General features: G+C 40.2%; 1 protein-coding gene across 1 annotated transcript; it reads right to left on the reverse strand.

Moving 5' to 3' along the window:
* Positions 1-852: 852 nt before the first annotated feature.
* On the reverse strand, positions 853-27830 carry SQLE (squalene epoxidase). Its single transcript, XM_006123571.5, has 11 exons — positions 26637-27830; positions 23835-24084; positions 23333-23513; positions 18252-18348; positions 15778-15891; positions 13774-13945; positions 11742-11837; positions 11067-11209; positions 3077-3173; positions 2370-2457; positions 853-1511 (listed from the first exon to the last, which is right to left on the reverse strand). The coding sequence occupies exons 1-11, from the start codon at positions 26931-26933 to the stop codon at positions 1319-1321; spliced, it is 1728 nt and encodes a 575-aa protein (XP_006123633.2). The 5' UTR covers positions 26934-27830; the 3' UTR covers positions 853-1318.

Genomic DNA, 27830 nt, shown 5'->3' on the forward strand with positions numbered 1-27830 from the left:
ATGTATAAACTCCGGGCTTCTTGTGCCATAACTCTTGACGCTCTCGCTCAGGAATAAGCCCTCTTGTGCAAGAGCTCTTTCAGAAGAGGCCAGTGAAGACAGGCAACATGAATTTCTTGCACAAGAAAGCCCTATGGTTAAAATGGCCATCAGAACTTTCTTGCGCCTGAGAACGTCTATACTGGCATGGATGCTCTTAAATATAAATGCAGCAAACACTGAATAAAGTGGCATTGTTTAATTTTCATATATATAATGGTATTTGAAAATATTATTGTTTTTCCTTTCAGTAATCTGTTATTAATGTAGCTATGCTTAATTTCAATATGGCATGAGGCGTGATATTCATTATAAAAATATACACGTTTCTGTTCTTGCTGGAAAAAGGTTATTTGATAAATATTTATCAAATAAAATATTAAAAGTCTCCCCATAAATATTTTAACAGAAAAGTTAATTATGTTTATATACAGCTGCGTAATATGTCATTTTTTAAAAACACTCAGATTTTTATAATTTGTAAACACACACACAAAAAGCGTGACCAGTCATTACTTTCCATCCTCTTGGGGATGCTTATACAAGGGTTTTTGACTAAGCCAAAATGGAAGAGCCATCCAATATTATATAACACAATCAAAAGAAAGGGGAGTACAAAACAAAATCACGTGGAGGAAAGGACACTATTAAAGGTAACATTGAGAGGAATGATATTTAAATTAGCTATTTAATATAAGGTGACATTGGTGACTAATCAAGTTTAGATAGTAGATAGTAATTTTTTTTTTAACCTGACACCCCTTGACAGTTTCTTTTAAGGTAGATTGTTATTTTAATTGCAACTGAAATAAATAGAGGCAAAGACTTTTAATGAAGTAAATGAAAGAATTTTCTTACAATATTTCACAGTAATAAAGAAAACAAAAATAAAGAAAACAAACATTCCATGGAAATATTAAAGGATGCAGCAGGAAATGACTTAAACTGTTCACTCTTCATTTTATTAACATCATCAACAGTAATAGTGCATTCTATGCAATGGATAAAGTGAGGAAACCGCCCTCTGCCAGAACTGGCACTTTTCTACCATATACCAACAGTTAATTATGGTCCTTGTAAACAGTTCAATAATTTTTAAACGTACATCGTAAATTAACATAATATTTACATAGGTACGTATACCCACAAAAATCCTGAATTGAGTGTTTCCCTTTAAACAGATGTGAACATAATACAATATTGAACAGTTCTTGTCCAGAAGACTTTAAAGGCTCGGTGAGTTTCACATATTCTTCCTCCATTCATTTTTCTCTAATATTTAATACACTATATACTTCATTTCAGAGCAAATAAGTGGAAATATTACAGAGCAAGCCCGGTAAAGTACAGCACCACTACTGAAAAACGCTCGTGGCTTGGTGATCCAGGACTCAGATTTAAAGCAGAAATAAACAGCATACAGCGCAACAGCAAAGAAGTGGCCAATCAATACCATTGGTTTAGGAGATAAGCTGTACAGACAGAAGAGAAAGCGCATTAATAGAGAAATTTGAAGTGTGATAGAATGTTCAGTCTTACATATTAATTCTATAGCACATTACTTGTATCCAATTGATCTAAACAATCCCAGCCCTACTGTCTACAACAGTGGAAGAATTTGGTGTAACTTGGAGCTGCTATGTGCTAAATAATTGCCCTAATGCATCATTGCCTCCACTCCAATTCTGCTACAAACTCAGCCCTGCCCTTTTCATTTCCATCTAGATTATTTCAACTCCCATATTGGTAGCCTCCAAAGGCCCAGCTCTCATGACTCCACTGAAAGAGGAATGAAGCAGCCTATCTTCTCACATGCTCAAAGAAGCATGGTCCATTGTTTATCCATTTCAGGATACAGTCCAAAACTATCCCATTTTAAAAAAAAACGAAACTCAGAGACTCATACTAACCTTCTTCAAAGAACTTGTCCCTCTCTGCTTCCATCCCTGCTACCTCCATTCATCTAGAACTAGCCTCTTCCACATGTTTATACAAACTCAGCTCTTGATGAATGAACAGTATCAGTTATGATCAAATCTTCTGCCATCCTGAACCTCTTTGACTCACTGCAACACTCCTGTCCATATATCTTACTTATTGTCTGCAACTGTGTTACTGTGATCTTCTAACGCTTCAGTATTTTGGGACACACTTTATATGAAAGGCACAAAACAAAATATGGACCAATCCTAAAGTGTGGATCCTTCTGCCCTTGCAAACAACCACTCAGGGTGAGCAAGGTCTGCATTAATGGATCATAATCCATTAACTTTGGCAAATGCTAGTTCCTGATACAGTACAATAGTGTATTAATATTTTATATAACTTACACAGAAAGCAATCCAACTGGACCCGAGACACACTCTCCCCCAAGTTTGAAGTAATGGAAACATGCTTGCCGTAGCTGATGCAAGGAATCTAAAAAAGGAATTTAAATATATCTTCATTTTTTTTAAATGGAATTCTTTGTACTGAATGTCTTTGGGCTGTTTGCTGAGACATTATGAGCAAAATATTAGCTCATATCAGACACCAGCAGCAATCACAGTCTGGAGGTATGGTCTAACACTGACACATATTTATAAAGTCTTCTGAAAATCATAAATGCAATACATGCTCATCCATGAGTACACATGGCGGCTATGTCTATACTGCCCCCTCTTGCACAAAAAATATGCAAATGAGGCAAAACGTGGAATATCACCATGCCTCATTTGCATAGTTAACAAAGCTCCATTTTTGCACAAAAAACCCCTCTTGTGCAAGAGCCGTTCTTCCTGAAAAAAATACAGAACGGCTCTTGCGCAACAGGGGGGGTTTTGCACAAAAAGGAAATGTGTAGACGGCTCTTTTCTGCGCAAAAGCATTTTGCACAAAACCTGAGCCTCATTAATTATGCAAATGAGGAGTGGCGATATTCAATGCTTCACCTCATTTGCATTTTTTTGCGCAAGAGGGGGCAGTACAGACATAGCCACAGTATACTTATTTCATAAGTTGCAATTCACTGCAATTAAATTCTCTTAAATGTACTTACCATCTCTGGCAGCAAACAATTCATAAAGGGCCTGAGCAAGAACATTCACTACAAAAGAATGAGACTTTTTTCTTGACCAATAAAATGTCTTTTTTGCCTGTAAAGGTTAAAAAAAATAATCTTTACATCAGGGTACAGGAAAATATTTAAAAGTCTTCTCAATGAGTATAAGAATTACTTCCCTTTCAAAAGTCTACTGGTGCTGCTGCTTATCTTCCTACAGTTTGTATACTCCTTCTATTTAAAGATTAAAATCTGTCTCAACTATAATATTGCTATCAGATTGTTTAAAAGCCAATTAGATCGTATGTTCTCCCATTCAGATATAGTCACGCCCTGATCTACACAAGGGAATTATTTCAAAATAACACCCCTCCTTTTCTAAAATAATAAGAAAATCCACACGACCAAGGCCATTATTTCGAAATAACAGGATGGTTATTTCAAAATCCGTACGCCTGCTTTCTTCAGGGAATAAGCTTATTTCAAAATAGTTATTTCAGGAGTTCTTAAATTTAGTTATTTCAAAATAATTTTTTAGTGTAGACATGCCCCAGGAGAATAATAAAATCATGTAACTTTAAGGAAGAAACTGATTACATCATGAAGTCAATCCCTCTCTTAGCCCATACGGTAGCTCTTAAACATAAAGAAGAAACAGGAAGGATGTTCTAACTAATGGAGCTTTCACCGTTTCCTTAGAAGACTACATGATACAATATACACAAGTTTTTTTCAGATATCCATCTATTCCTCCCAGTTATACTCTACTCTTCCATTAAATAATTGCACTCCATCTTGGGTATTTATACCCTTCAAATATTTATAAACGCCTATTTTCTTTCTTCTTTTATACATTGGTTTTCCAAATTAAGCACTGATTACACTTGCCACACTAAAATTTTTGAGTATTCTACTATTTTAATGTAAATTTTCCTTCTTATAAACCTATTTCAAAGATCACTAAAATCAATGAAGAATAGTGATAGAAATGTAGCCGTGTTAGTCTGGTGTAGCTGAAACAAAATACAGGACTATGTAGCACTTTAAAGACTAACAAGATGGTTTATTAGGTGATGAGCTTTCGTGGGCCAGACCCACTTCCTCGGATTAAATAGTGGAAGAAAATTGTCACAACCATATATACCAAAGGATACAATTTAAAAAAATGAACACATATGAAAAGGACAAATCAAATTTCAGACCAGAAGGGGAATGTCTGTGAGCTAATGATATTAGAGGTGATAATTGGGGAAGCTATCTTTGTAATGGGTAAAATAATTAGATTCTTTATTCAGACCTAGGTGTAAAGTGTCGAATTTAAGCATGAATAACAGTTCAGAGGATTCTCTTTCAAGTGCAGTCTTAAAAGGCTTTTGAAGCAGGATGCAGGTAATTAAGTTGTTGAGACAATGTCCTTTCTGGTTGAAATGGCAAGAAACTGTTTTTTCTTTGTGATCCTGTCTAATATCTGTTTTGTGGGCATTGATCCTTTGGCAAGGTGTCTGAGACGTTTATCCAATGTATATAGCAGACGGACACTTTCAGCACATGATAGCATAAATTATATTTCTGGATACGCAGGAATATGTGTTCTTGATCTTATAACTCACTTGGTTAGGTCCAATAATGGTATCAGCAGAGTGAATATGTGGACAAACCTGTGTTCATTTTTTTTAATTGTATCCTTTGGTATATATGGTTGTGACAATTTTCTTCCACTATTTGATCTGAGGAAGTGGGTCTGGCCCACGAAAGCTCATCACCTAATAAACCATCTTGTAAGTCTTTAAAGTGCTACATAGTCCCGTATTAACATCAACGAAATCTTTCCATTGACTTCAATAGGCTTTGGATTACTCATAGAGGAATGTGTAGCTTAAAATGGTATACTCCTTCAAAACAGTAGAACTAAATCCACCATCACTTTTTTATTTCCTCTAAAAGTACTCTTTCTGGACCAAATTTGTGTAAATTTTTTGGAACTGAAAATAATATTTATTGTGCATAGCAACTATATAGGAACAAATGAAGAAAAATATCACATTCGATTGATACTGAAGAGTGTATTTAGAGATGTAGCGTAAGAGTTTCAAAGCACGTTGGTAACTAGAGACTCTGAAAAAAATAAATGGGATTTAAGTGCTGAAATACCTGTCACTGCTGAAAAATATTCTTGTTAACTCAGTGTTAATTAGGTGGGGAAAATATGGCAGAGCTCTCATAATTTGAAGGCAGCAGCTTTGTAACTGAGTGCTTCAAGTACACTCATCAGTGACCTGGTTACATTTATTTATTTATTTATTTATTTATTTTACTGAATCTTCAACATATCCTACATATCCAAATACACACTTTAAGTATTTCATACACTATGACTATTGTACCTGGAATTTGGCCTGGTCATTACAAGTAATATCCACAACCTTATAAAAAAGCTGCAAGATCATTAATGACCCTCAAGTGATCATGATTTTGCTTTTCATCTTCCCCAATAACACAAAGTTCCTAATGCCATACCAGGATGTTGATTGAGATGCAAGAATGCTACCTTGGAAATAACTACTGCTTCTTACAGCACCCATGTAATAAGTTAATGGTCAAACATTAATTTAAGTGCTCTGCAAATTCATCATTATTGTAAGCAGGTTCTGAATCAGCTCTCCTTAGACATAAAGGGCTCGTCTACATTGGCCCCTTTTCCAGAAGGGGCATGTTAATTTCAGAGATCGTAATAGGGAAATCCGCGGGGGATTTAAATATCCCCGGCGGCATTTAAATAAAAATGTCCGCCGCTTTTTTCCGGCTTTTAGAAAAGCCGGAAAAGAGCGTCTACACTGGCCCCGATCCTCCGGAAAAAGCACCCTTTTCCGGAGGATCTTATTCCTACTTTGAATAAGATCCTCCGGAAAAGGGCGCTTTTTCCGGAGGATCGGGGCCAGTGTAGACGCTCTTTTCCGGCTTTTTTAAAAGCCGGAAAAAAGCGGCGGACATTTTTATTTAAATGCCGCGGGGGATATTTAAATCCCCCGCGGATTTCCCTATTACGATCTCTGAAATTAACATGCCCCTTCCGGAAAAGGGGCCAGTGTAGACGTAGCCAAAGTGATATAAGGAGGAAAAGACTTCAGAAACCATGCTTACACAGACATGCCTATTCTGCCTTGGTGAGCAGCATGTTGGAGTAGCTTTGCCAAAATAATCAACTGTCACCTGTTTTAGCTTACAAATCACTAATACTTGCAGTTCTTCAGGGAGACTGCCAGTCAAGAATTACTGCTGAGGTGTCCTCACAGATCTCTGGCTCCATTGATAACCAGAAGGCTGCTTGCATGTGTGCTCAGTGATGAGTGCCATGTTGATGTCTGCACTTAATCTCCACAGCAGACCCCAAGAGAGCCCCCAAAGACCACAAACCAGATAAGGATTGAAGGTGCCAGGTGAGGTTTATCGTGGAACAAAGTACAGTAATAGTTGTCAGTAGACTCTGAGCCACTGTGCACATGTATTTGCCACAATGGAATGACTCAATCAGTGGGCAGTCCCACTGCCCCCATGGTCATTCAAAGGCTGTTTCCCCAAGACACCACCTTATACAGGTACAACAAGTCACACCTCACTTCTGACATATCAGGTTGCCACTCTGACGTTGTCAGGTTACCACCCTCTGATGCTACTTAGATACCACCCATTACCCTGTACCTCCTGGTTTGATTAGATCATCTCTATCCATCATGCTAGCATTCTAGACCCTTTCCTGAACCAGGGTCTGTATCTGTGAGAAGTGGGTACCAAGGTCTTTTTTAATGAGCTAGTGGTACCATCTGATTTCAACTTATGACCAGTACCAATTATTGTTCTACACGTGGGCCTATTTACCAATTAGTGTTTTGCATTCTCAGCCCTGTTCATGCCAACTTCTGTGAGCAAGAGGCAAGCCTTTGCTTTATGTTAGCCATGTTTTGCCCATTGTTAACTAAGCCTCAGACCAGGTCTGTGCTGCATGGGTTTATGTTTTAGGCCCTCATCTTACTACAATATTCCACTGCAGGGGTCATGAAATGTTGTTATTGGTATTATATTAGTAAAGGGCAGCAGAACTACGCTTACTTAGCTTGCCCTGATTGAGGAGGTCACCCTAAAATGAACTTCACTTGCTAATCAGGGCATAGAGATGCCACATCTCAATAAAGATGAGTGTGAGTAGGGATAGGTGTTCCTATCTGGTAGTGTGAATTCTGCTTAACAAGTTCTAGACACTATTTGACCTGTCCAGTGTTTAAAGGCAGAGCTGATCAGACTCAATTGAGAGCCATTGTTTCAGTTGATTACCACATCCGAATCTCTAAGAAGCAAATCTAGAGGCTACAACTTGAATCTAGTACAGGCAGTCCCCGAGTTACGCGGATCCGACTTATGTCGGATCCGCAGTTACTAACGGGGTTTGCTGCCCGTCTCCCTGGTCTGCTGGAGACCAGCAGACCAGGGAGACGGGAAGCAAAGCCTCTGAGGACGTCGGCAGTGGGACAGCCGCGGCGCGTCTGGGCTGTCCGCTGCCCGCGTGCTCCGCGGCTTTGCTCCACGTCTCCCCAGACCAGTAGCTCTGGGCGCTACTGGACCAACCCGGCAGCACCCCAGCTGCTCTGCCCCAGGCGTCCTGATTCAGCCACTGCTGGTCAGTTTCAGCAGCAGCTGAATCAGGACGCCTGGGGCAGAGCAGCTTGGGTGCTGCTGGGTTGGTCCAGTAGCGCCGAGGAGCGGCGCTCCTGGAGCAACCCAGCAGCACCCAAGCTGCTCTGCCCCAGGCGTCCCCAAGTCAGCCGCTGCTGAAACTGACCAGCGCTGACTACAGGAAGCCCGAGGCAGAGTTGCTCTGCCCCGGGCTTCCTGGAATCAGCCGCTGATCAGTTTCAGCAGCAGCTGACTTGGGGACGCCTGGGGTTCTTAAGTTGAATCTGTATGTAAGTCGGAACTGGCGTCCAGATTCAGCTTGTTGAAACTGATCAGCGGCTGATTCCAGGAAGCCCGAGCAACTCTGCCTCCGGCTTCCTGTAGTCAGCGCTGGTCAGTTTCAGCAGCGTCTGAATCTGGAGCCAGTTCCGACTTACATACAGATTCAACTTAAGAACAAACCTACAGTCCCTATCTTGTACGTAACCCGGGGCCTGTATAAGAACAGTGCTGAAATTAAACAGTGCAGAGGATTGTACGGGCAATGAAGCTTTATTACACTGAAATCATTACTAGTGAAATCACTACATTCTGAGTTAAGCACAGAACTTCAGAACATGGCATTGCAGCAGAAGCGAGTGTCTAAAAGCAGTGGCAGAGACAAGCAGTAGTTGCAAACAACCACCAAGCAGCAGAGGCAAACAGCAATCACACATGCATTGCACGATGCCTTCCCCTTTCTGCAGTGGGAGGTGAATCTCTGTGAACCCATCTCTGAACCCTGGGACTTTGGGACAGCAGAGAGATAGGGAAGGGATGTGTTAAAGGAAGGTTCATTTGTTGAATTTTCCAACACAAAATGGGAAACTGAGGCAAAAGGCAGTGCCCAATGCACTGCAGTGTCAGGTTTGGTTTTAGTTGTCTGCTTTTGAATGTCATTGTGTTTTCCCAAACTAATTATTGATTCTCTTTCTCTTTTAATCAAAGTTCTCTTTTGTTACACACAGACTGCTTGCTTACAAGTGAAGAACTATTGCCTTTTGTAGGTGCCCACAGGGAGTGCTAAGTTTTCCCACATTTCTGGATGGGCGGTTTGAGCCAGTCCTGTTCTATATTTTTACTAGATAATTTACTTAGCATTGCTCAAGTCCTCAACTCAAATAATTTTTGTTTTTCTTGATTTAAATCATTATTGTGGGGTTGGGCTGGAGATGTGGGGTTCAGTGTGCAGGCTGCCCAGAGGAAAGAGGACAACCCTAGCCACCTCTTAGCACAGCAGCTTGGGGTCAGGTGAGAAGCGCCAGTCTATGGCTGCTTCAGCTCTAGCAGGCACAGCTGGGAGAGATATGCATGTCACACAAACACACACAAAAACTCTCTGAAATATATTGTAGTTATCTGTCCTTTTTTTCCATCCCTGCCCCTGCTGGCCCAATGGGGTATGGCTGTCCTGGTCCCCATCTCTGGCCTCTTGCTGCCCCCCACCCCTCCGTGGTCATTCTGCAGTATAATTCCCTCCCACCAGACTCCTCCCTTTCTATTTTATGAGCTCGCTCACTCCTGTGGAACTCATTACCCCATCATGTAGGCAAGCATTTTAGTTTGTGAGATCTGATTAGATCACAGTATGAAATGGCATCCCTACAGCCAAAATAAAGATTGCTGGAAAACAAATTATTAAGTCTACTGCAGCAGTGCCAATCTAAAATGAGGCCCCATTGTGTGAGGCACTGCACAAACACAGACAATCCCAGCCTCAAGGAGCTTGCAATCTAAATAGACAAGACAGAAGCCATAGGGAGTAATGGGATATAACACATAAGCAGAGTGAACATGTGATGGCGGCAAGCTCCAAATTGTTTTGCACTGGGTTTGGTTAGGAGGTACGAAATTAAAAACGGGGAAAAAAAATGAAGGAAAAGGAGATGCTGAAGGACAAAGGATGAGGGGCAAAGGAAAAGAGTGTGAGGGGGACAGGTACAGAGTGATGCTAAGGTGAAGAGACCGAGGGAGGGGAAGAGGAAGGGTTGGAGCAAACAACCAATCTCCACATGGCAGAAAAAGTCCAGTAAAAAATTTAGAAACTTCTTTAAGGCCATGTCTATGCTATGCGGAAGATCAAATGCTACCACAGTTGATCTTCCTGGGTTCAATTTAGTGGGTCTAGTGAAGAGCTCTGGTACTCCCGATCCTCACAAAAAATAAGGGAAGTTGATGGGAGTGTGTTCTTGTCAACTTCCTGCTGTCTGGAAGGTGATTTAAGATATGTCGACTCCAGTTACGCAATTAACGTAGCTGGAGTTGCGTATCTTAAGTCGACCTTCCGCTCCAATGTAGACCTGGCCTAAGTGTCCAGAAAGTCCTTGCTTTGGCTGCTTCTACAAATGCTCTTGTTGGCCTCTGGCTGGTTCCTCTCTGCAGTTTCTTCTCCACTCCTACCCAAATGGCATGTAGCAATAAGCAAGAGCAGTGAACTGATGCATCACTTGGGTCCTAATTCCCCAGAGTGGATAGGGGGAGAAAGTGTCTGCCCTACATAATTCTGAATCTAAACAAGGAAGAAGGCATGGCCCCAACTCAGCCCATTTTGATCACCCCTGCCAGTTTAAAGATTCACAATAATATCTAAAATCAGCTTTAACTAGGTGAGAAAAGCTCTATCAACTGGTTTACCCAAGTTAAGAGAAATGCTATGTAAATTAAATAAACTGCATAATCACAAGCCTAGACATGTCCCAGAAATAGGGCTGACAAGAGTCCTTTGTTGCCTCCTTTATTTCTTCATCTCTGTTGAACAGTGTTTCTCAGAGTGATCTGTAAAACCACTTTGAGAACGCTGCTAACTGGCTGCTCTGGTGTGATTACTTACCGGTGCTGCAACCACAGAGCCTCGCAGCTCCTATAGGCTCCGTTTCACTGCTTGCAGCCACTGTGGCTTCCCTTTGGCTGCAAATGGCAAAACGGAGCCAATAGGAGTTGGGAAGCTCTGTGGCTGTGACACCGGTAAGTAAACACACCGGAGCAGCCAATTAGCAGCCTTTACAAAGTGGTTTCAGGGACCACTTTGAGAAACACTGCTGTGGATGAAGATCAGGAGTTGCTGAGTGCTGCATAAAAGCAGCAAGAAGTACCTTACGACTGTGAAAGTAGATAAATACTGCTTATTTATTATTATTATTAATAATAATTAATAATTAATACCAGAAGGAGGGGTGGGAAAGATGTGCTAAGGAAATAGTCCCTTATTTTTTAAAAATATAATGTTGGCAACCCTAAAAAAGAGCGCAATTATAATTCTAACTTCAAAAGAATGTCTCACCTGAAGAATAGCAGAATCCTCATAAAGATCTGGAATATCTTGAAGCAAGTTTCTCCATATTTTAATATCATTCAAAACAACACTCATTCCTCCACCTGTCAAAGGGTGCCTCATATTATATGCATCTCCCAAAAGAAGAACGCCTCGATGGAAAAAATAGAAAAAAATAATTGCACAGAACACCTGCAAAGTATTCCCTCTTTTAGAAATCAAAACTTATTTCTCTATCGAATTTGCAAAGCCTTAAGAAAGCACTGCAGTTTGAAAACTACATACATTTTATGCAATAACTTAAAATCACAGTGTAAAATGCTTCTGAACAACTTACAGCTTGGAAACATGTTTAAAAAACAAGCCACACAGCTCAAAAAGGGTTATAAAAATTATTTATACTTTCCTTTAAAAAACAGGCCACTTTTGACAGATAACAAGCATGAAAAAAATGCATGTTTTAAAATAGGGGCTTAAAAGGGACCAATCAACAACTTAATTTTAGTGTTCTTATCAATATACTGTTTATAGGTGCCAACACATATAGCAGTGTTTTTTATAATACTATTTTCAGAAAAGATAAAACAAATTTGACTGGAAATAGCACTGATAAGAAATATTTCTGTTTGCTAATCTGTTAAATGATCATTAATCCCATATTAAATATTTTTGTTCTTACACTACCTTGTTTATTAACAGGTGATGGAGGTAGGAAACTTGCTGGCATGGTCCTCAAACGATCATTTCGAACTGCTGTTAGAAACGGTTCCTTTAGGTGCTCTGCAGTAACAAAACTCTATTTAATTATATTAGATATATGAAAATCAAGACAAATAATTTGCACAAAACTACTCAATCAGTTCGCAGAGAGGCAGCCCTGAATTGCCAATATACATATAAACCCAATAGACTGATGTTTGATATTATGGTATCTATAAGTAATATAAAATTAGGATTCAAATGCTACAAACTCTACAAGGGCTTAATCCTGAGAGATTCTAAGTGCCCTCAATTGCAGCTGACTTATTTGGGAGTACAGGACGCTTGGCACCTCATAGTATCTGTATATACTAAACATAAATTGGAGCTTATCACATATAAGGCTTGTAGCATCAGGCACTTTGTTCGCAGAGGGAAGGAAAATTGAAAAGAACAAATAATAATTGTGGCATTTTAATTAGAATGAGCACATTAAAACTGTACATTTAGCTATTGTTCTCAAATGACCTTACCACATTCCCATTAAAAATTAGTGGAGGTCAGGGAGTGAGAGACTTTGCGGTCCCCTACCCACAGGCCAATCAGAGCCTGGGTTGACGGGGAAAGCACGTGAAGTCTCCTCCCACCCTGCAAGGGGCTCAGCTGGCGGGTGACTCGAAGCGCAACGCTCCCTTGCAGGGTGGGGGCACACTTGGTGTGCTCACCCCACCCCCCCAGGCTCTGACTGACCTAGGGGCGGGGGGGAGGAGGAAGAAGCATGTGAAGTCTCCTCACTGCTAGGGGCGCGGGCACTTACAGTGGACTGTCAGCTGTTCAGAACAGTTGGCGATTCTCTCAGGGAGGGTGGGGGAAAAGACTTCACGTGCTCCCCCACCCTCAGACCAATCAAGGTCTGTGGAGGGAAGCATGGAAGTGTCCTGGCTCCACCCCTTCTGCCTGAGGCCCTGCCCCTTCTGGGGCAGCCCAAGGCCACTTCCAAAATTTCTGAAGTGCTCCCTGGTCAAAAATTATTGCCCACCCCTGATCTAAATCCATAAGAGAGATTCCCATCTTGGTCTCAGGATGGTCTTCCAGTCCCACAGGAGACCCCTTTCTGGGAGTGGAGTCAGAATCTCCATCCTGCCCTATTTCCATACATGACAGTGAAGCTTAGGAAAGTTTTCCACTTTGAAGTTGGTAATGGCAAATCCTTCTACCATAGATGCAGTTTGTATCTCCCAAAATGTGATTTAAATTAGTATAGCTCATAGCAGTTCTCTAAGGGCATGTCTACAGAGCAGGGCTAAACTCGAAATAAGCTACACAACTTGAACTATGCTAATTGAATAGCGCAGTTATTTCGAAATAGAGCACTTTTTCCCCAACTTCCCTTATTCCTCATGAATTGGAAGCTTACAGAAGTTGGAGTAAGAAGCCTGTTATTTCGAATATATTTTGAAATAACGGGCTTGCTGTGTAGATGCACTCTACGTTATTTTGGAATAACTGAAATAAACTATATGAGTAGTTTTATGCACTTATATGCCAGTGTAACTGTATCTTATACTAGGACATTTGCTGGTGTAGAAATGTTGGGGAGGAAAAGACCAAAGCACACATACATGCACACAGCCCAACAGATGGCAAAAGTTTCTGTTGTTGGCCTGCCCTCATAAGAGTGCCATACAATGATGCACTTATGTCCTACTAAAATGAGTTGGGTACTTCCAGAGTCAAATGACATTCAGCCAACAGGGAGTGAATTACCAAGTGGCTGCAGGAGGGCCCTCAGTTGTTAGATGGCCATCTTCCACATCCATGGAAGAATTCTGGATTCCACAGAGAGCTCCCTGACAATGTCTAGAAATACACACTGCAACTGATCAGAGGTCTGACTTTCAAAATGGACAATTCAGCAACAAACTGAAAACACAAAATCAAAACAAACCCCCACCCATCCTGATGAATAATACATTATTATTCTGAAGAGTATAAATACAAATCTTCAATGTCTTACCAGGAAGTTGTGGATAAATTTTCTCAATCATATATTCTTTGATATTTTTTGGCATTTCACCTCGAATATCAACAAGTACTCGAGTCTCAGTTGAGGAAATCTGATATATAAGGACTGGACTAGGGTTAGCTAAAACAAGTTCAGCATGATTGGCTTTAAACTGTGGTGAGTTCTTTAAAAAAAAAGGAAAAAGTATTAGTAAAACGGCAAATATTGCTCTCTTGCATAATCATTTTCTGACATCCTTTATGTATTAAACATATTAAAATAAGTCATATTAATTTAACATTAAGATTGTATGTGGGCAAAGCATTATGTATTAAATGTATTAAAACAAGTTGTATTAATTTAACATTAAGATTATATGTGGGCAAAGCAGGTTCCAAAAACAATAATTTGGCTTCATGTACACTTTGAGGGTGCGTCTAGACTGGCAAGATTTTGCACAAAAGCAGTTGCTTTTGTGCAAAATCTTGCCGCCTGTCTACACTGGCCGTGAGTATTTGCACAAGAACACTGACTTTATACTGTACAAAATCAGTGGTTCTTGCGCAAATACTACAATGCTCCCACTCAGGGATAAGCCCTCTTGCGCAAGTAATCTTGCGCAAGATGGCCAGTGTAGAAAGCCAAATTAATTTCTTGCGCAAGAAAGCCCAATGGCTAAAATGGCCATCGGATCTTTCTTGTGCAAGAGAGCAAATCTTTTGCACAAAGGCACATGCCAGTATAGACGCTCTCTTGTGCAAATACTTTTAATGGAAAAACTTTTCCGTTAAAAGTATTTGCATAAAATCATGCCAGTCTAGACGCAGCCTGAATGTTTTATGACAATACATTTTAATTTGTAGAGTAAGCTACATCTTTCATTAAATCCTTCATTAATTCTTATATGTAAAGTGGCCAATTTAAGTATTTTGTTTAAATGAACATAAGAGAGATGAGGAGATGAAATGACCATGGGAGTAATTGCACCTTCCACTCCATGCAGGCACCAATTCAGTGAAGTTCTTAAGCACATATTTAACTTTAAGCAGGCAAGTAATCAATAGGACTAATTGTGTTAAATATGTTCTTATGTACCTTGCTGAACCAGGGTTATAACCAGTATAAATGTTTTAAGTAGTTGAAATATTGTTAAATAAAAATCAGGGGTTTATTTCAAATGACGTAAGGGTACTAGTCTAGACTATAGGACCAATCTTCCTTTCACTGAAATCAATGAGAAATTTGTCGTTGACTTCAATGACAAATGTTTTAAGGGGTAATGTTTTGAGAACTTCGAACATTTGAATAGGTATGAATTTGTACTTAGTGTGATAGTTTTGACCTTACAGCTTAAATATTCCCAGATAAAAAATGGGTTTTAGTCTGGGTACACATCAGTGTATCCACACAGAAAGTTAATATATGATAACCCCAGCTGTGAATCTACAGCACATTAGCATGCCAGACATTAACTGGTTATAGATACCATGCTACTGTGCACTAACATTTCTGCCATACATTTGAAATGAGAGTGCATCAAAGTGCAGTGTGGAACTTTTAGTGCACAGTAGCACAATCCATATGCAGCAAGCTAGTGAGCTAGAGATTCACATTTGGTTTGCCATTCACTAACTTTGCATGCAGACTAGTCCAGTAATTTGCGAGTAAAAACATATTAAAAACTTGGTTAAGTCACTACTCTTACCATAGTTCAATAATTCCCAATGCCAAAATGAAAAGTTGTTAATGGAACTCCCATTCAAATATTTAAATGCATGTTCTTCTTCTAATGGAACATTTAATAATATAATTCAAGAAATTTAGCTATCAGTATTTTCTGATTAACAAAAAATAATAAAGAATAGTCTTTTTAAATGTCTTCTATAAAGATAAATTCTCATTTCATGTCCACATCTCTCATTAAAGTTACTGAGAGGCATGTTTGATATGGAGAAAAAAAATATACAATAGAATTCTTAATCATTTTTTCCTTAACTATACATACAAAGTCCTTACTTTCAAAATACAGCCAACAAAATGAGATGAGACAGTAGCTTTGTTGGGCACCAGATGTTTCCTGAACTTGGAGAAAAGTCCATCAGCAACAACAGTTAGAGGTGCATGGAGTTCCTGCAACATAAAACTGTGATATTTATTTCAAAAAGATGGATAAATTATCTCTTTAATCATATGTCAACCCTATCATATGTCAACCCTATATATATATATATATATATATATATATATATATATATAAAATATTATATTCAGATATAAATAGATGAATTAATTTATCTCAATTTTACAGTGAAAAAATCCCATAATAAATCACTTTGGAATGAAAATATGGAAGAGTTCAAACTCTGTAAAAACTTTGGGTGTGTCTAGATTACACCTCTCTGTCGACAGAGAGATGTAGATTAGGCACATCGAAATTGCTATGAAGACGGGATTTAAATATCCCACACTTCTTTAGCATAAACATGGCCGCCGCTTTTTTTCTAAAAGGAGTTTTTTCAAAGAAAATGGCAGTCTAGACGTGGATCTGTCAAAAATAAATCCTTTTTTGACAGATCCTGTAAATCCCATTTTTTGAGGAATACGGGATCTATCAAAAAAGGGTTTATTTTCAACAGATCCGCGTCTATACTGCCTTTTTTTGAAAAAACTCCATTTGGAAAAAAAGCGGCAGCCATGTTTATGCTAATGAAGCGCAGGATATTTAAATCCTGGCTTCATTAGTCATTTCGATGTGTTTGATTTGCATCCATCTGTGGACAGAGGGATGCAGTCTAGTTATAGCCATTAAGATATAAACGAGCAGTTTAAGAAGATGAGAAGCTTATAATGGAAAACATCTAATGTATTTTTATTGAAGAATCTGAAAACCTCTATCTATAAACAAAACACAGAACTGCCTCTCTAGGTGTAAAGAAAACAAAAACGGAACATCTTTTACTACATTAACACACCAATAAATAATAAATAAAATATTTCTGCAGATTCCTCAATTTCTTTGTCTTTTAAAGGAACAAACAAAAGATAAGACAAAAATGTAATCATATATATAGTAGCACAATGTCTGAGACTCTCTAATGCTGAAATGCTGGCTGTTCCCTCTGGGCGGCGCTGTTGCCTCCTGCCATGGTTGCTCGGCTGATTTCTGTGCCGCTCAGTTGCGCCGTTGCACAGGAGCAAGCGGCCATTTGGGGTCCGCGCTCCCACGTGATGGCCCAGCTGAGTGGCGCAGAAGTCAGCCGAGCGCCACGGCAGTAGGCAAAGGGGGCGGGGCAGTGACGTGCGGCGTGACAGCGGCTCCAGGCCCCACCCCCTGGCCACGAACAGACCCTGGCCAGGCGGAGGGCGGGGGAATGAGAGGGAGGTGGAGGACAACTTGGAGGCTGCAGGATCAGTGCTGGGGTGAAGGAAAATGGTGGAGGTGGGCAGCTGGAGCTATAGGCAGCCGCTCAGCTGGGCTGCAGTATTGGAGCAAACAGCACAAACAGCCGTTTGGGCTCTGCGCTCCCCACGCAAGAGGAGGAGAAGAAAAAGAGAGAGTGAGAGGCAGGAGGAGGAGAAGAGAAAGAGAGACAGAGAGAGGCAGGAGATGGAGGAGAGCTGAGAGAGAGAAGGGGGGAGGCAGTAGGAGGAAGGGAGAGAGAGAGACAGAGCGAGAGACAGGAGGCTCAGGAGAGAGGACTGAGATAGAAAGTGATAGGATGTGGAGAAGAGACCTGAAAATCCCATTTTATGACGGGCTAATTGGCTAGTTTGCTAATTGGCTAGTTTCTAGATAACACACCACCAATACTTTTATTTAATTCTGGGATAAAATGATCAAATCACTGGTAAGCTATCAAAATGAATTATGTATAATCTCCTATGTGCTTTAGGATACCACAATATTTAATATCAACAAACCACCCCAAGCAGTCTAAAAATAAAATCAATGATTTTCTGAAACTGAAAGTGCAATAATGTTAAATGGTTTGTATTTGAAGAACAATAATATTCAACACTAGAAAAAGTCCAAAACAGCAGGGATTTTTTCAACTAAAGAAACTGTACACATTTCTAAATGTAATTTACTATATTATCCTATACTACCATATGTGGAAGTCACTGCTTCCTTGTTTAAACAATAAAAATATCTAGCCTATATATAGCACTTTTCAGTGACAGATAAAAATGCTTAACTAATCACCATTTATTTCCACTTTACAGATGGGCAACTAGAGGCACAGACAGTGAAGTGACTTGCCTAAGATGATCCAACAGGCCAGTGGCAGAGCCAGAAACTGAAACCATGTTTCTCTGATCCAGTCCAGCTCTCTATTCATGAGACCACAAAGTCTCCTTGTATTTTTCTAATGCCTGATGCACATTTTTAATATTCTTAAATAACCAAATCTTCTTCTTCTTCTTCTTCTTCTTCTATCTGTGACTATACTATAGTTAATCACAAAGAACAGTGAAATTTGCTGTCTCACCTTAATATCCCCAGTTTCTTTATCCTTGTATTGAACACCCACTACACAGTCATCTTCCTCAAGCAGTTGTAACACAGTCCCTTCAATGAATTTTGTGCTGAAATAAACCAGAACTTTTAAAAGTACAAGAAAAAATTAAAGGATATTTAGAGCCAAAGTTTCAAACTGACTTATGACATTGCAAGCTGTCAACGATCCCATTACTGCATCTAAAAAGCATTCATTTATACAAACAAAATTGTCCTGCCATTTCAGATGCAGTATTAAATGGTTCCTATTATTTTGAAATCTATGGGCAAGACCAAATATCACAGAATACTATGGCTCTTATCCTACTGCAAAGACATCCACATGGGCTTAACTTTATACACCGTGATTAGGTCCCACTGACTTAATTGTCTATATTTAAAATACACACGGAAGCCTTTACAAAACTGGGGCCTGTGGGCTTGTTTACACCAATGACTCTCAAGCTGAGGTCCAAGGACCCCTGGAGACCACAAGCAGGTTTCAAGGGGAGACATGAAGCAGGGCCAGCATTAGACACACTGGGGCTCAGGGCAAAGCCTTGCTACGTGAGACTGAAGCTAGGGATGTGAATGATGAATCGATTCCCTCCACCCCTAAAGTTGCATCAACTATTTGATCAGCCAATTAATCTAAATTTAACATTTCTAATTGAAGCCTAAGTCCTGAGCTCTGCCACTCAAGACTGAAGTTGAAGCCTGACCAATGTAGTTTTGCAGGAGCCCATGTGGTATGAAGTCCCAGGCAAATTCCCTGCTTGCTACTCTCTAACGCCATTCCTGTTTTTTATATGTACAAATCAGTTGTGACAGAGGCAGGCTGTGGAATTTTTATACCATATTGGGGGCTCAGAAAGAAAAGGGTCTGCCCCCTGATTTACACTACAGAGGCTTGGCCTGTATAGCTATGCAGGCAAAACCCTCTGGTGTACATGGTGTATCTGCCATAAAAAGTTCTATTGAAAATGTAGCCACAACACTTCTATGAATGATGTTAGCTAACAGGAACACTGTTCTGTTGGTATAGCTCAGTGTTTCTCAAAGTGAGCCGGGGCCAACTTTGAGAAAGCTGATAACGGGCCACTCCAATTTATTTACCTAACGGCTCTGCTGTCATGGAGCCTTGCAGCTCCCATTGGTTGTGGTGAGCCGAATTAAGTTAACAAACTGGAGTGGCCTGTTAGCAGCTTTCAAAACATTGGTATAGTTGTATCTACATTAGGGGCAGTGGTAGCCCATGCGTATAGACCTACTTGGCTGTCGCCTAGGGCGCTGCGTTAAACGGGGCACCCAATGATGACGTCATGCCAATGAGGGCTGTGGAAGCGGGGGCGCCAATCACGCATTCCACGTAGGGCACCAGTTGCCGGCAGCCTGCCTTGGGCCACCCCTGATTAGGGGGGTTTCAAACATAGGAGTAGGCTAGTCAGCTAGGGCTTGTATTTTTTTTAAACTGTTGGAATAATTGGGTAAGCTTAGCAGGACTACTTTACTGGTTAGCCCTAACTAATGAACAATGATTGAAGGTTCATGAATTGTCACAAAAACAATTTTATATAATGGGTTAAAGGAAAAGTACAAGGAGAAGACAGAAAAACTGTTTATTGATTTAAATAAATGACACCACCCAAGAACTGTGTTAAGATCCTGTGTGGCAAAAAGAAGGCATATAGAACCAAAAATTAGGCCAAACTGGTGGACAAAATAAGGAAGGGGATGAGCAATTCCATCCATCATCCCATTTTGTGGTCCTACAAAAAAGAGATGGGGAAGGAAGCATGACTATCATCACTACAATGGGTACAGCGGAAGAATTTTTATTCAGACACCCAGAGGTTGAGTGGCTTTTTAAAAATTTTCATCTCTTAATAGAATTACTAAATTAAAAGTTTATTTCCTAGGAACAGATTTTCAAAACTATTTTCTTTAACAATATTAAACTGCAAATATACTTTTAGTTTAATCATCAAATTAAAGGTGTGGCAAATAGCAGTATGCATTACCAAAATTAATACAGTAAACTTCCGATAATCCGGCACCTTTAGGACCCAGTGGGTACCGGATTATCAAATATGCCGGACTATTGGAAGGGGGGGCTATGAGGGGTCTGGGGTGGAGGGGATGTGGGACCAACCCAGCAGCACCCCAGCTGCTCTGCCCCGGGCTTTCCCCAGTCAGCCACTGGTCAGTTTCAGGAGCGGCTGACTTGGGGACACCTGGGGCAGTGCAGCTGGGGTGCTGCCGAGGGGCGGTGCTACGGGACCAACCCAGCACCCCAGCTGCTCTGCCCCGGGTGTCCCCAAGTCAGCCGCTGCTGAAACTGACCAGCGGCTGACTCAGGGAAGCCCGGGGAAGAGCATCTCCAACTGTCCGGCTGCTTGGAGCACTTCCGGGTTCCAGGTAGTGCCGAACTATCAGGAGTTCCAGACCACTGGATGCCGGACAACTGGAGTTTTACTGTACATGTTAACTTGACTTTGGTCTCATCTGTTGTTCATAAACATACTAAAATATGTCCATATGCCAGTAAAAGGAGCTCCTCAAATGAATAGGCAACAACTGAACTGTCACTGGGTTTCACATACATGTAAAGATCAATCTGCACAGATTCAAGTATAGGCTCAGGGTAGGGAGTGTCTATCTTTGATGCTAGTGTAACACTAAGCACATTGTTAGAATTAAACAAACAGTAACAATACTGATAATGGATTTCCTCTTTATCCTGCATGTAATTTTACTTTTGTCTGAAAATAAAATTATATTGCTTATTATATGTTAAAAAATATATTCGTGTGTAGTAACTCTAAACTCTCACTCCCTATAACTCACATTTAAGAATTCTGAGAGAAAAAGTAAGACTCCATGGTGTTCAAAATTACAAATATTTGAAATTGCCCAACTATGATTAATTATGATAATGAGTCACTTGCCCTACCCAGGTACATGGAGAACTGGGACATCGAAAATGATTAAAGCAAGGGGAAAATGGACTCAAGTTATAAACTGTAACCTTCCCAAATTTCTTCTTAAAATTGTGTAAGGTAGATGTGACAGGATTTTCAAAGATTTTAAGGAGAGTTGGTTGCCTACACCCCACTGAAATCCAAATTAGGCCGCGGCAGCTACGACATACATAATTATCACAAATGCAGCAGATCAACACCAACCTTAACAGTATTGAAAGGTTGACATTTTAAAAACTATTTCAAAATAATTAATCCAATCTAATAGATGTAATGGAAACAAACAAGTTTTCATTAAAGAACAAAGATGAATACTATTCTCGTGTACTTATTTTTTTAAATATATAGTTTTTGTGGTATGTTGCATAATAAAGCAGTAAGATCTTCCTTTGGTTTAACGTTTAGGTTTCTCGACACCCCCTTAACAAAGGCATATAGAGAGGTTGTTACAAATGTTTTTAGGGAAGAAAAGGCTGCCTTCAAGGGTACGTCTAGACTACATGCCTCTGTCGCCAGAGGCATGTAGATTAGGCTACTGGACATAGTAAAATGAAGCGGCGATTTAAATAATCGCTGCTTCATTTAAATTTACATGGCTGCCGCGCTGAGCCAACAAACAGCTGATCAGCTGTTTGTTGGCTCAGCGCGATAGTCTGGACGCTCCCCTGCCGACATCAAAGGTATTTGTCGACAACCCAGGTATGCCTCCTGGCGATTATTTAAATCGCTGCTTCATTTTACTATGTCCGGTAGCCTAATCTACATGCCTCTGTTGCCAGAGGCATGTAGTCTAGACATACCCTTAGTCTCTAGAATACCAAACCTACTAGAAGTGTTCATCACTCTTTTCCAGCAATTTACTTATACATATTACTGAAAAAAGTGGAGAAGTAAAGAAAAGAGACTCATGATAATCCTCATTCTTGCTGAGGCAAGCTTCTTTTCAAATCAAATCAAATCAAATCATCAGGAAGATCAATATGCTTGGGGTCTATCTACACTTGAAAGTTAATGAAGATTAAGGTGAGGGATGAATTTAAAGTACAGTAGCTATTCCTGACTAACTCTACATATGTACAATCCCTGAGCATGAAATGAGTCAGCTCTACCACTTACTTCTCTGATCAATCCAAGTAATTCTGTGCATTATTCACTGACAGAGCATGGCTCGTTTTGGCAAATAGTTCAGATCAGCACAGTTTATTAAAGTATGCATTATGCAGCATTAAAGGCCTGTTCCCCCCACTGAATCATCTTTGTGTAGCCATTTATACATATACAGACCAACTATAAAACGCCACCAACTTAGAATTCCACATTCACACCAAAGGCAGTGGCGTGCAATAACATTTTCAATATAGCATGCAACAATCCAATTCTAAATTTAAATGCCTTTTCAGAGATGTTCAAAATAGCATCCCACCAGGCAGAATGACCTCACACCTATGGTGCATATAAGGTCTCTCTGTCTGGAGAACACCATTTTATTTTATAAAATAGTATCTTCCATGATTGTTGAAGGGGCAGACAGAATCAATGCACAGGGCAAGATCTGCCCCACAGACTGCCAGTTAGACCACATTTTTATATTCTGGGGCATGCAGTGCAAGTATTACATATATAGATGGCACATTACTGACCAATGATAATGTTTTATAACCACTTTGCAGAGATATAAATGACTATGAGAGATGCAAGTGAAGGCTTAATCCCTGAGACTTGGGCTACTCCTTGATGTGGTTCAATATTTTGTCTGTCCAATGTTTAAAATCTGTATTTCCAAGACCAAATTATGTACTGTTGCTTGTGTAGATGCTCTTTTAGTTGATTATCGTGTAATTAATATATCCCTTATAAACATCCACAGAAATAATCTATATGCAAACTGAAGCAAAAAAAAAACAACCCAAAATTAAAACTTAGCTCCTTCAACAAGACTGCCTAGTGAAGATTACTACACCCTTGCAGAGTTCCACTAAAGTAAATGGACCATCTCAGAGAAGCAGGGAACTGTGCAATTGGATACTGATGCAGGAACAGAACCTAAAATTGTTATACTATGTTGATTAAAATTTTAAACCAACTATCTTACTTGGATTCTGCCATGGCTGTCTTTCGGAGACCCATGATGAAACGTCCATGATGAAATGCTCTTCCACTCTGCACCAGACCATCTGCAGAGTTTGGATAAGGTATTTCAACTTCTGACTTGCTCTCTAGATCATGAATTACATAACCATTTACTACGTGAGCATCAAGACCTTCCACTGAATCTGGAAAACAAATTCCAATATATTAGTGAAAGAACAAAGAATACATGATATGCATTAATCTTTAAAAATGAATAAAAATGAATCTCTACATGAAGAATATTGTATATTTTTAGCATACAATCACACACATGCAACACAGAAGGAAACATTTTCAAAATAGTGAAAAGGAAACATGAACAGTCAGCTTTAATCCAAACATGTCCAAAATACATTATATTTCTTAATGTTCTTTGTAAGCACACTTTTCACTGATACAAGAGGGTTTTGTTCTTTTCAAGTAAATACCTTTGCAAAAAAAATCTGACTTTAAGATTTACTCACCTTCAAGACCCAGGTCTTTAAGAGCATTATATCCCCCAGGTTGTAACAATTCTCCAACTATCCTGTCAGGTTCCTTCAGATCCCTCTCAACTACTGTCACCTTTCTTCCATCCCTTGACAGCACTGCAGCCAAAGCAGAACCCAGCACACCTGAACCCACAATGATAATTTCTGGATCATACTGAGGAGCTGATGATGTATTTGAAGCAGTCTCTGTCACAGTTGCATTTGAGTTTACCTGTCTTTTACCCTATTAGAAATTAAGGCCAACAAAAATGCAAATGACATAGTTAGCATTTTTACTCTTTATTTTACAAGTAATAACAGACAATATAATATGCAAATTATACTTTGGTTTTAAAATTAGTCAGTTTTTTCTAGGTCTAGGTCTGAATATCACCCCCCCCCCATCCTGAAAACCACTATTATTGAGCCTAACAACGTGAATAGTCCCACTGGAGTAGTCCCACTGGAGTTCAACAGTGACTACGTGTACACTGCGGGCTTCTAGCGCAAGAGCGCATCCACACTGCAAAAGAGCATAGGAAAAGCGAGGCACTTTTGCGCAAGAGAGCGTCCAGACTGCATGGATGCTCTCTCACAAGAAAGCTCTGATTGCCATTAACAGAATGGCCACCAGGGCACCTGTGCTTCTTTCGATAGGCTGTTTTTGCACACAAAAAAAACCCGTTTCCCATCCATCCACACCTTTTTGCACAAGAGCTCTTGAGCAAAAAGAAGATATTCCTCAGCAAAAAGAGGAATACCTATATTGCAAATACCCCTCTATTCTGTCGATTCACTGTACGTTTTCTTGCGCAAAAGCATGCTTGAGGTGCGGACACGCCAAGAGTTTTGACTCAAAAACAGCTGTTTTTGCACAAAAACTCTGCAGTGTAGACACAGCCAGTGAGAAGTGCCATGTTCACGGTAGAAGGTACAAAGCTCAGTAGAAAGGGTTTGCAGGAGTGGTTGATAGGATTGTAGCACTGGTCTGAAGGCACAGATTTTTCTGAGGCCAATAATAAATCTGGTCAGATTTGGGAGCATTTTTACAGGGACTGCAAAAAACAGGTTCTTGACAGCATGGCAACCTCCCTGCCAAATTTTGAGTCACTGCTGCAAAGTATAGAAGCATTCATGCTTCTCAAAAGTTGAATTAATTTCGTATAACATGGTCAAAATGCATTTCTGTGCAACCTTATTCTGAGAATAGCTGAATCTTGTTTGTTGAGATCTACCCTATAACCTCCTCTCCCAAATCCACCCCAAGGCACACAGCCAAAATGGAAAGTTTCAGCCTAAGCAGTTATAATTTGGCAAAAAGTTATAAACAACCGAAAACAGAATTTTATCATGAAAAGTGTTAGGGCAACTTTACATGTATGCTGTTATATTGCTTACAATTGAAACCTTAATTGATTATATATGTTACTCAATTTCTATAGTGTATGAAAAAAACCTAACAGGTTCTCATCCTCCCTGACAGTTATCAATTATACCTCACCTTGCACAAAAATGACAAGAAATGTTATAGCAGACTTATTATTTGCCCTCAATAACTCCGTTGGCAAACCTGTGTAATATTTTTTGAATGCCAGAGCTGTAGTTTGTATCTGCAGTTTTCAAAATCTTAAGTATTTTCTGCTTTTTACATCACTCCCAACAAAAGAAGCCTGTACAGTCAGAATTTAAATGACAACTCTCAATGGTGTACAAAGCAGAATGGAATCCAGCTAATTTTGTCATGCACCTTAGCTCTTCAATGCTTGCTTTAGTAAAAGCTAGATTATATATCAGTACAACTGCCTGCAAGGGAAACTGGACTGTTATGATGACATGTTTATTGCTACTTTAAATTATTATAAATCATAGGAAGTAAACATAAAATAAATAAACTGCAGCACAAAGCCAGGGAGCCAGGATCCTAATGCAGAGGATCCCAGTCAGTTCTGCTCCAAAGAACATATGGAAGAGGAGTCCAACTATTGTAATTCAAGGATGAACTGAATCTGTACACCTACTTGGCACTCTAATGGGGCTCCTATTGAGCTCCTGACACAAACAGAAGCTTTCCAGTATCATACCATTGATACACAAAGACAAGTTGACAGTCTGGTTCAGAGAACCTACCCACTGTTCTAAAAGCCTTTGAAGATGTCCATTGCCATTATCGACAGAATTTTTTGGATTTCATCAGAAGTATCTTCAGATTTTTTTTTCTAGGTCTGCCAATGATCTTGATAAATGTTTTCCTTTCAAATGCAAAGATGCTGAAAGCTGGTGTATGTCATAACACTAACAATTTAAAATTTGTTGGTTCCAACAAAGATTCTCTCTGGTCACCTGCAGAAGTGGGTTGTCCCAGAAAAGTTCATGATACCATTTACATGTTTTTTTAGTCTTTAAAGTGCTACCAGACTATTTGCTGTTTTTTTAAGTTTTTCCTGTTACAGACTAACTCGACTACCCCACTGAAGAATTTAAGATTTGTTTCCTATGGGGGGAAAATACTCAAAACTATTCACAGAAACTGCAAATAATAAGAAAGCTTTCTTCCAAGGTTTACATTTAAACTTCATTTGATACTGAAAAACCTAGCATCTTGATTAAGCAGGCTCTATTTACGAGTCTGTCAACCAAAGCTAAAAAAAAACCACAATAAATCCCTAGGACTACAAAGATAAATCCCCTCCAACTGTTAATTAACACATTTCCTCTCACACTGACAAAGGAGTTCTAGTGTAAAAACAGAGAAAGGTTTCCATTCCATTTCTCAGCCCAGGTTTGAACTGAACCTACCTTTCTGGATTTGGCTTGTTCTGCTTGTGAAGATCCAGGGGTGGATTTGGCCCAGAAAAACCCGACGAGTGGTAAAGCTGAGAGAACACTACAGAGCATCCCAAAGTGGGACTGTTTCAGCTGCCCCTGCTGCTGCTGTTGTTTTAACCACCCTGAACGATACCGATAGGACAGCAGCAAACCAAGAGAGAAAAACATCAACATGGTAAGCAGCACCTCTTTGTTGAAATAAATCATCAAGTCTCCACATTTCTTATACACGTAGATGAAGGAAGCGATGCCCAGAAAAGTCCACATTATGATAAGGGTAAGTAACTCTCGCTGGTGGCTCCCTGTAACACCTGTAGTGTGATTAAAGTGATCCGAAAAAGGGATTTTGTACAAAGTATAAAAATTATAAAAATACAAATATTCTCTCAGGAATACATAGGTGGCAAAGGAGAAGCAAAAATCTCTCACAAAGCCCTGCAAAGGTAGCAACTGCAGCTTTATTGGAGCATGGCAGCCCAGAGACAAGGATACGCCAAAAATAGTGGGAATTCAATATGAATCTTCTCTTTTAAAAAATCAGTTTTACAGCAGGTCAAATTATTTAAATTCTAAAAACAGCCTCCATCTTTGGCCTGAGCTACTGCCGACTGATGTTGAAGAGGGTCAAATTGCCAGGATAGGTGTTTTGTTTGTTTTTTTGTGCCTAGATCTCTTTTTGGGAGGGTGGGGGTCACAGCCTCTCTTCTCCAGCAGCAGTACACGTGGCCTGAAATGTAGCTTGTCGCTAGCTGCAAACTCCCTATGGATTTAGACTACGAGGAGACCCTCCTTATCCACTCCAAAATCTTATTAAATCCCAGGCAGTCCACGGGCTCCTCCCCTAAACCCAGAGATGAACTAATAATCCATATGGGCGCCTCTTCAGAAATCCTCGGGCTGGGCTCCGTTCTCACACCCAGCAGCCTCTGACCCAAGGAAGCTGCTCCAAGGCATGGGGCGCCCGGCTCTTCTTAGCACCTGCCCCTCGCCGGCTGACGGCTCCTCGCGCCCTTCTCCGCACCTGCCCCTTCCCGCCTAGCCCCTCTCCCAGGCTGCCGCTCCCCCGTCTGGGCTGGGCCCGGGTCCTCTCCCGGGCTGAGGATGCTACCAGGCGCCGCTGCCTAGGATACACACTTCCCCGCTCGGAGCCAAGCAGTGGCGAGT

The sequence above is a fragment of the Pelodiscus sinensis genome, chromosome 2, assembly GCF_052426305.1.
Source record: "Pelodiscus sinensis isolate ZL-2025 chromosome 2, ASM5242630v1, whole genome shotgun sequence".
In the NCBI taxonomy this organism is placed as follows: Eukaryota; Metazoa; Chordata; order Testudines; family Trionychidae; genus Pelodiscus; species Pelodiscus sinensis.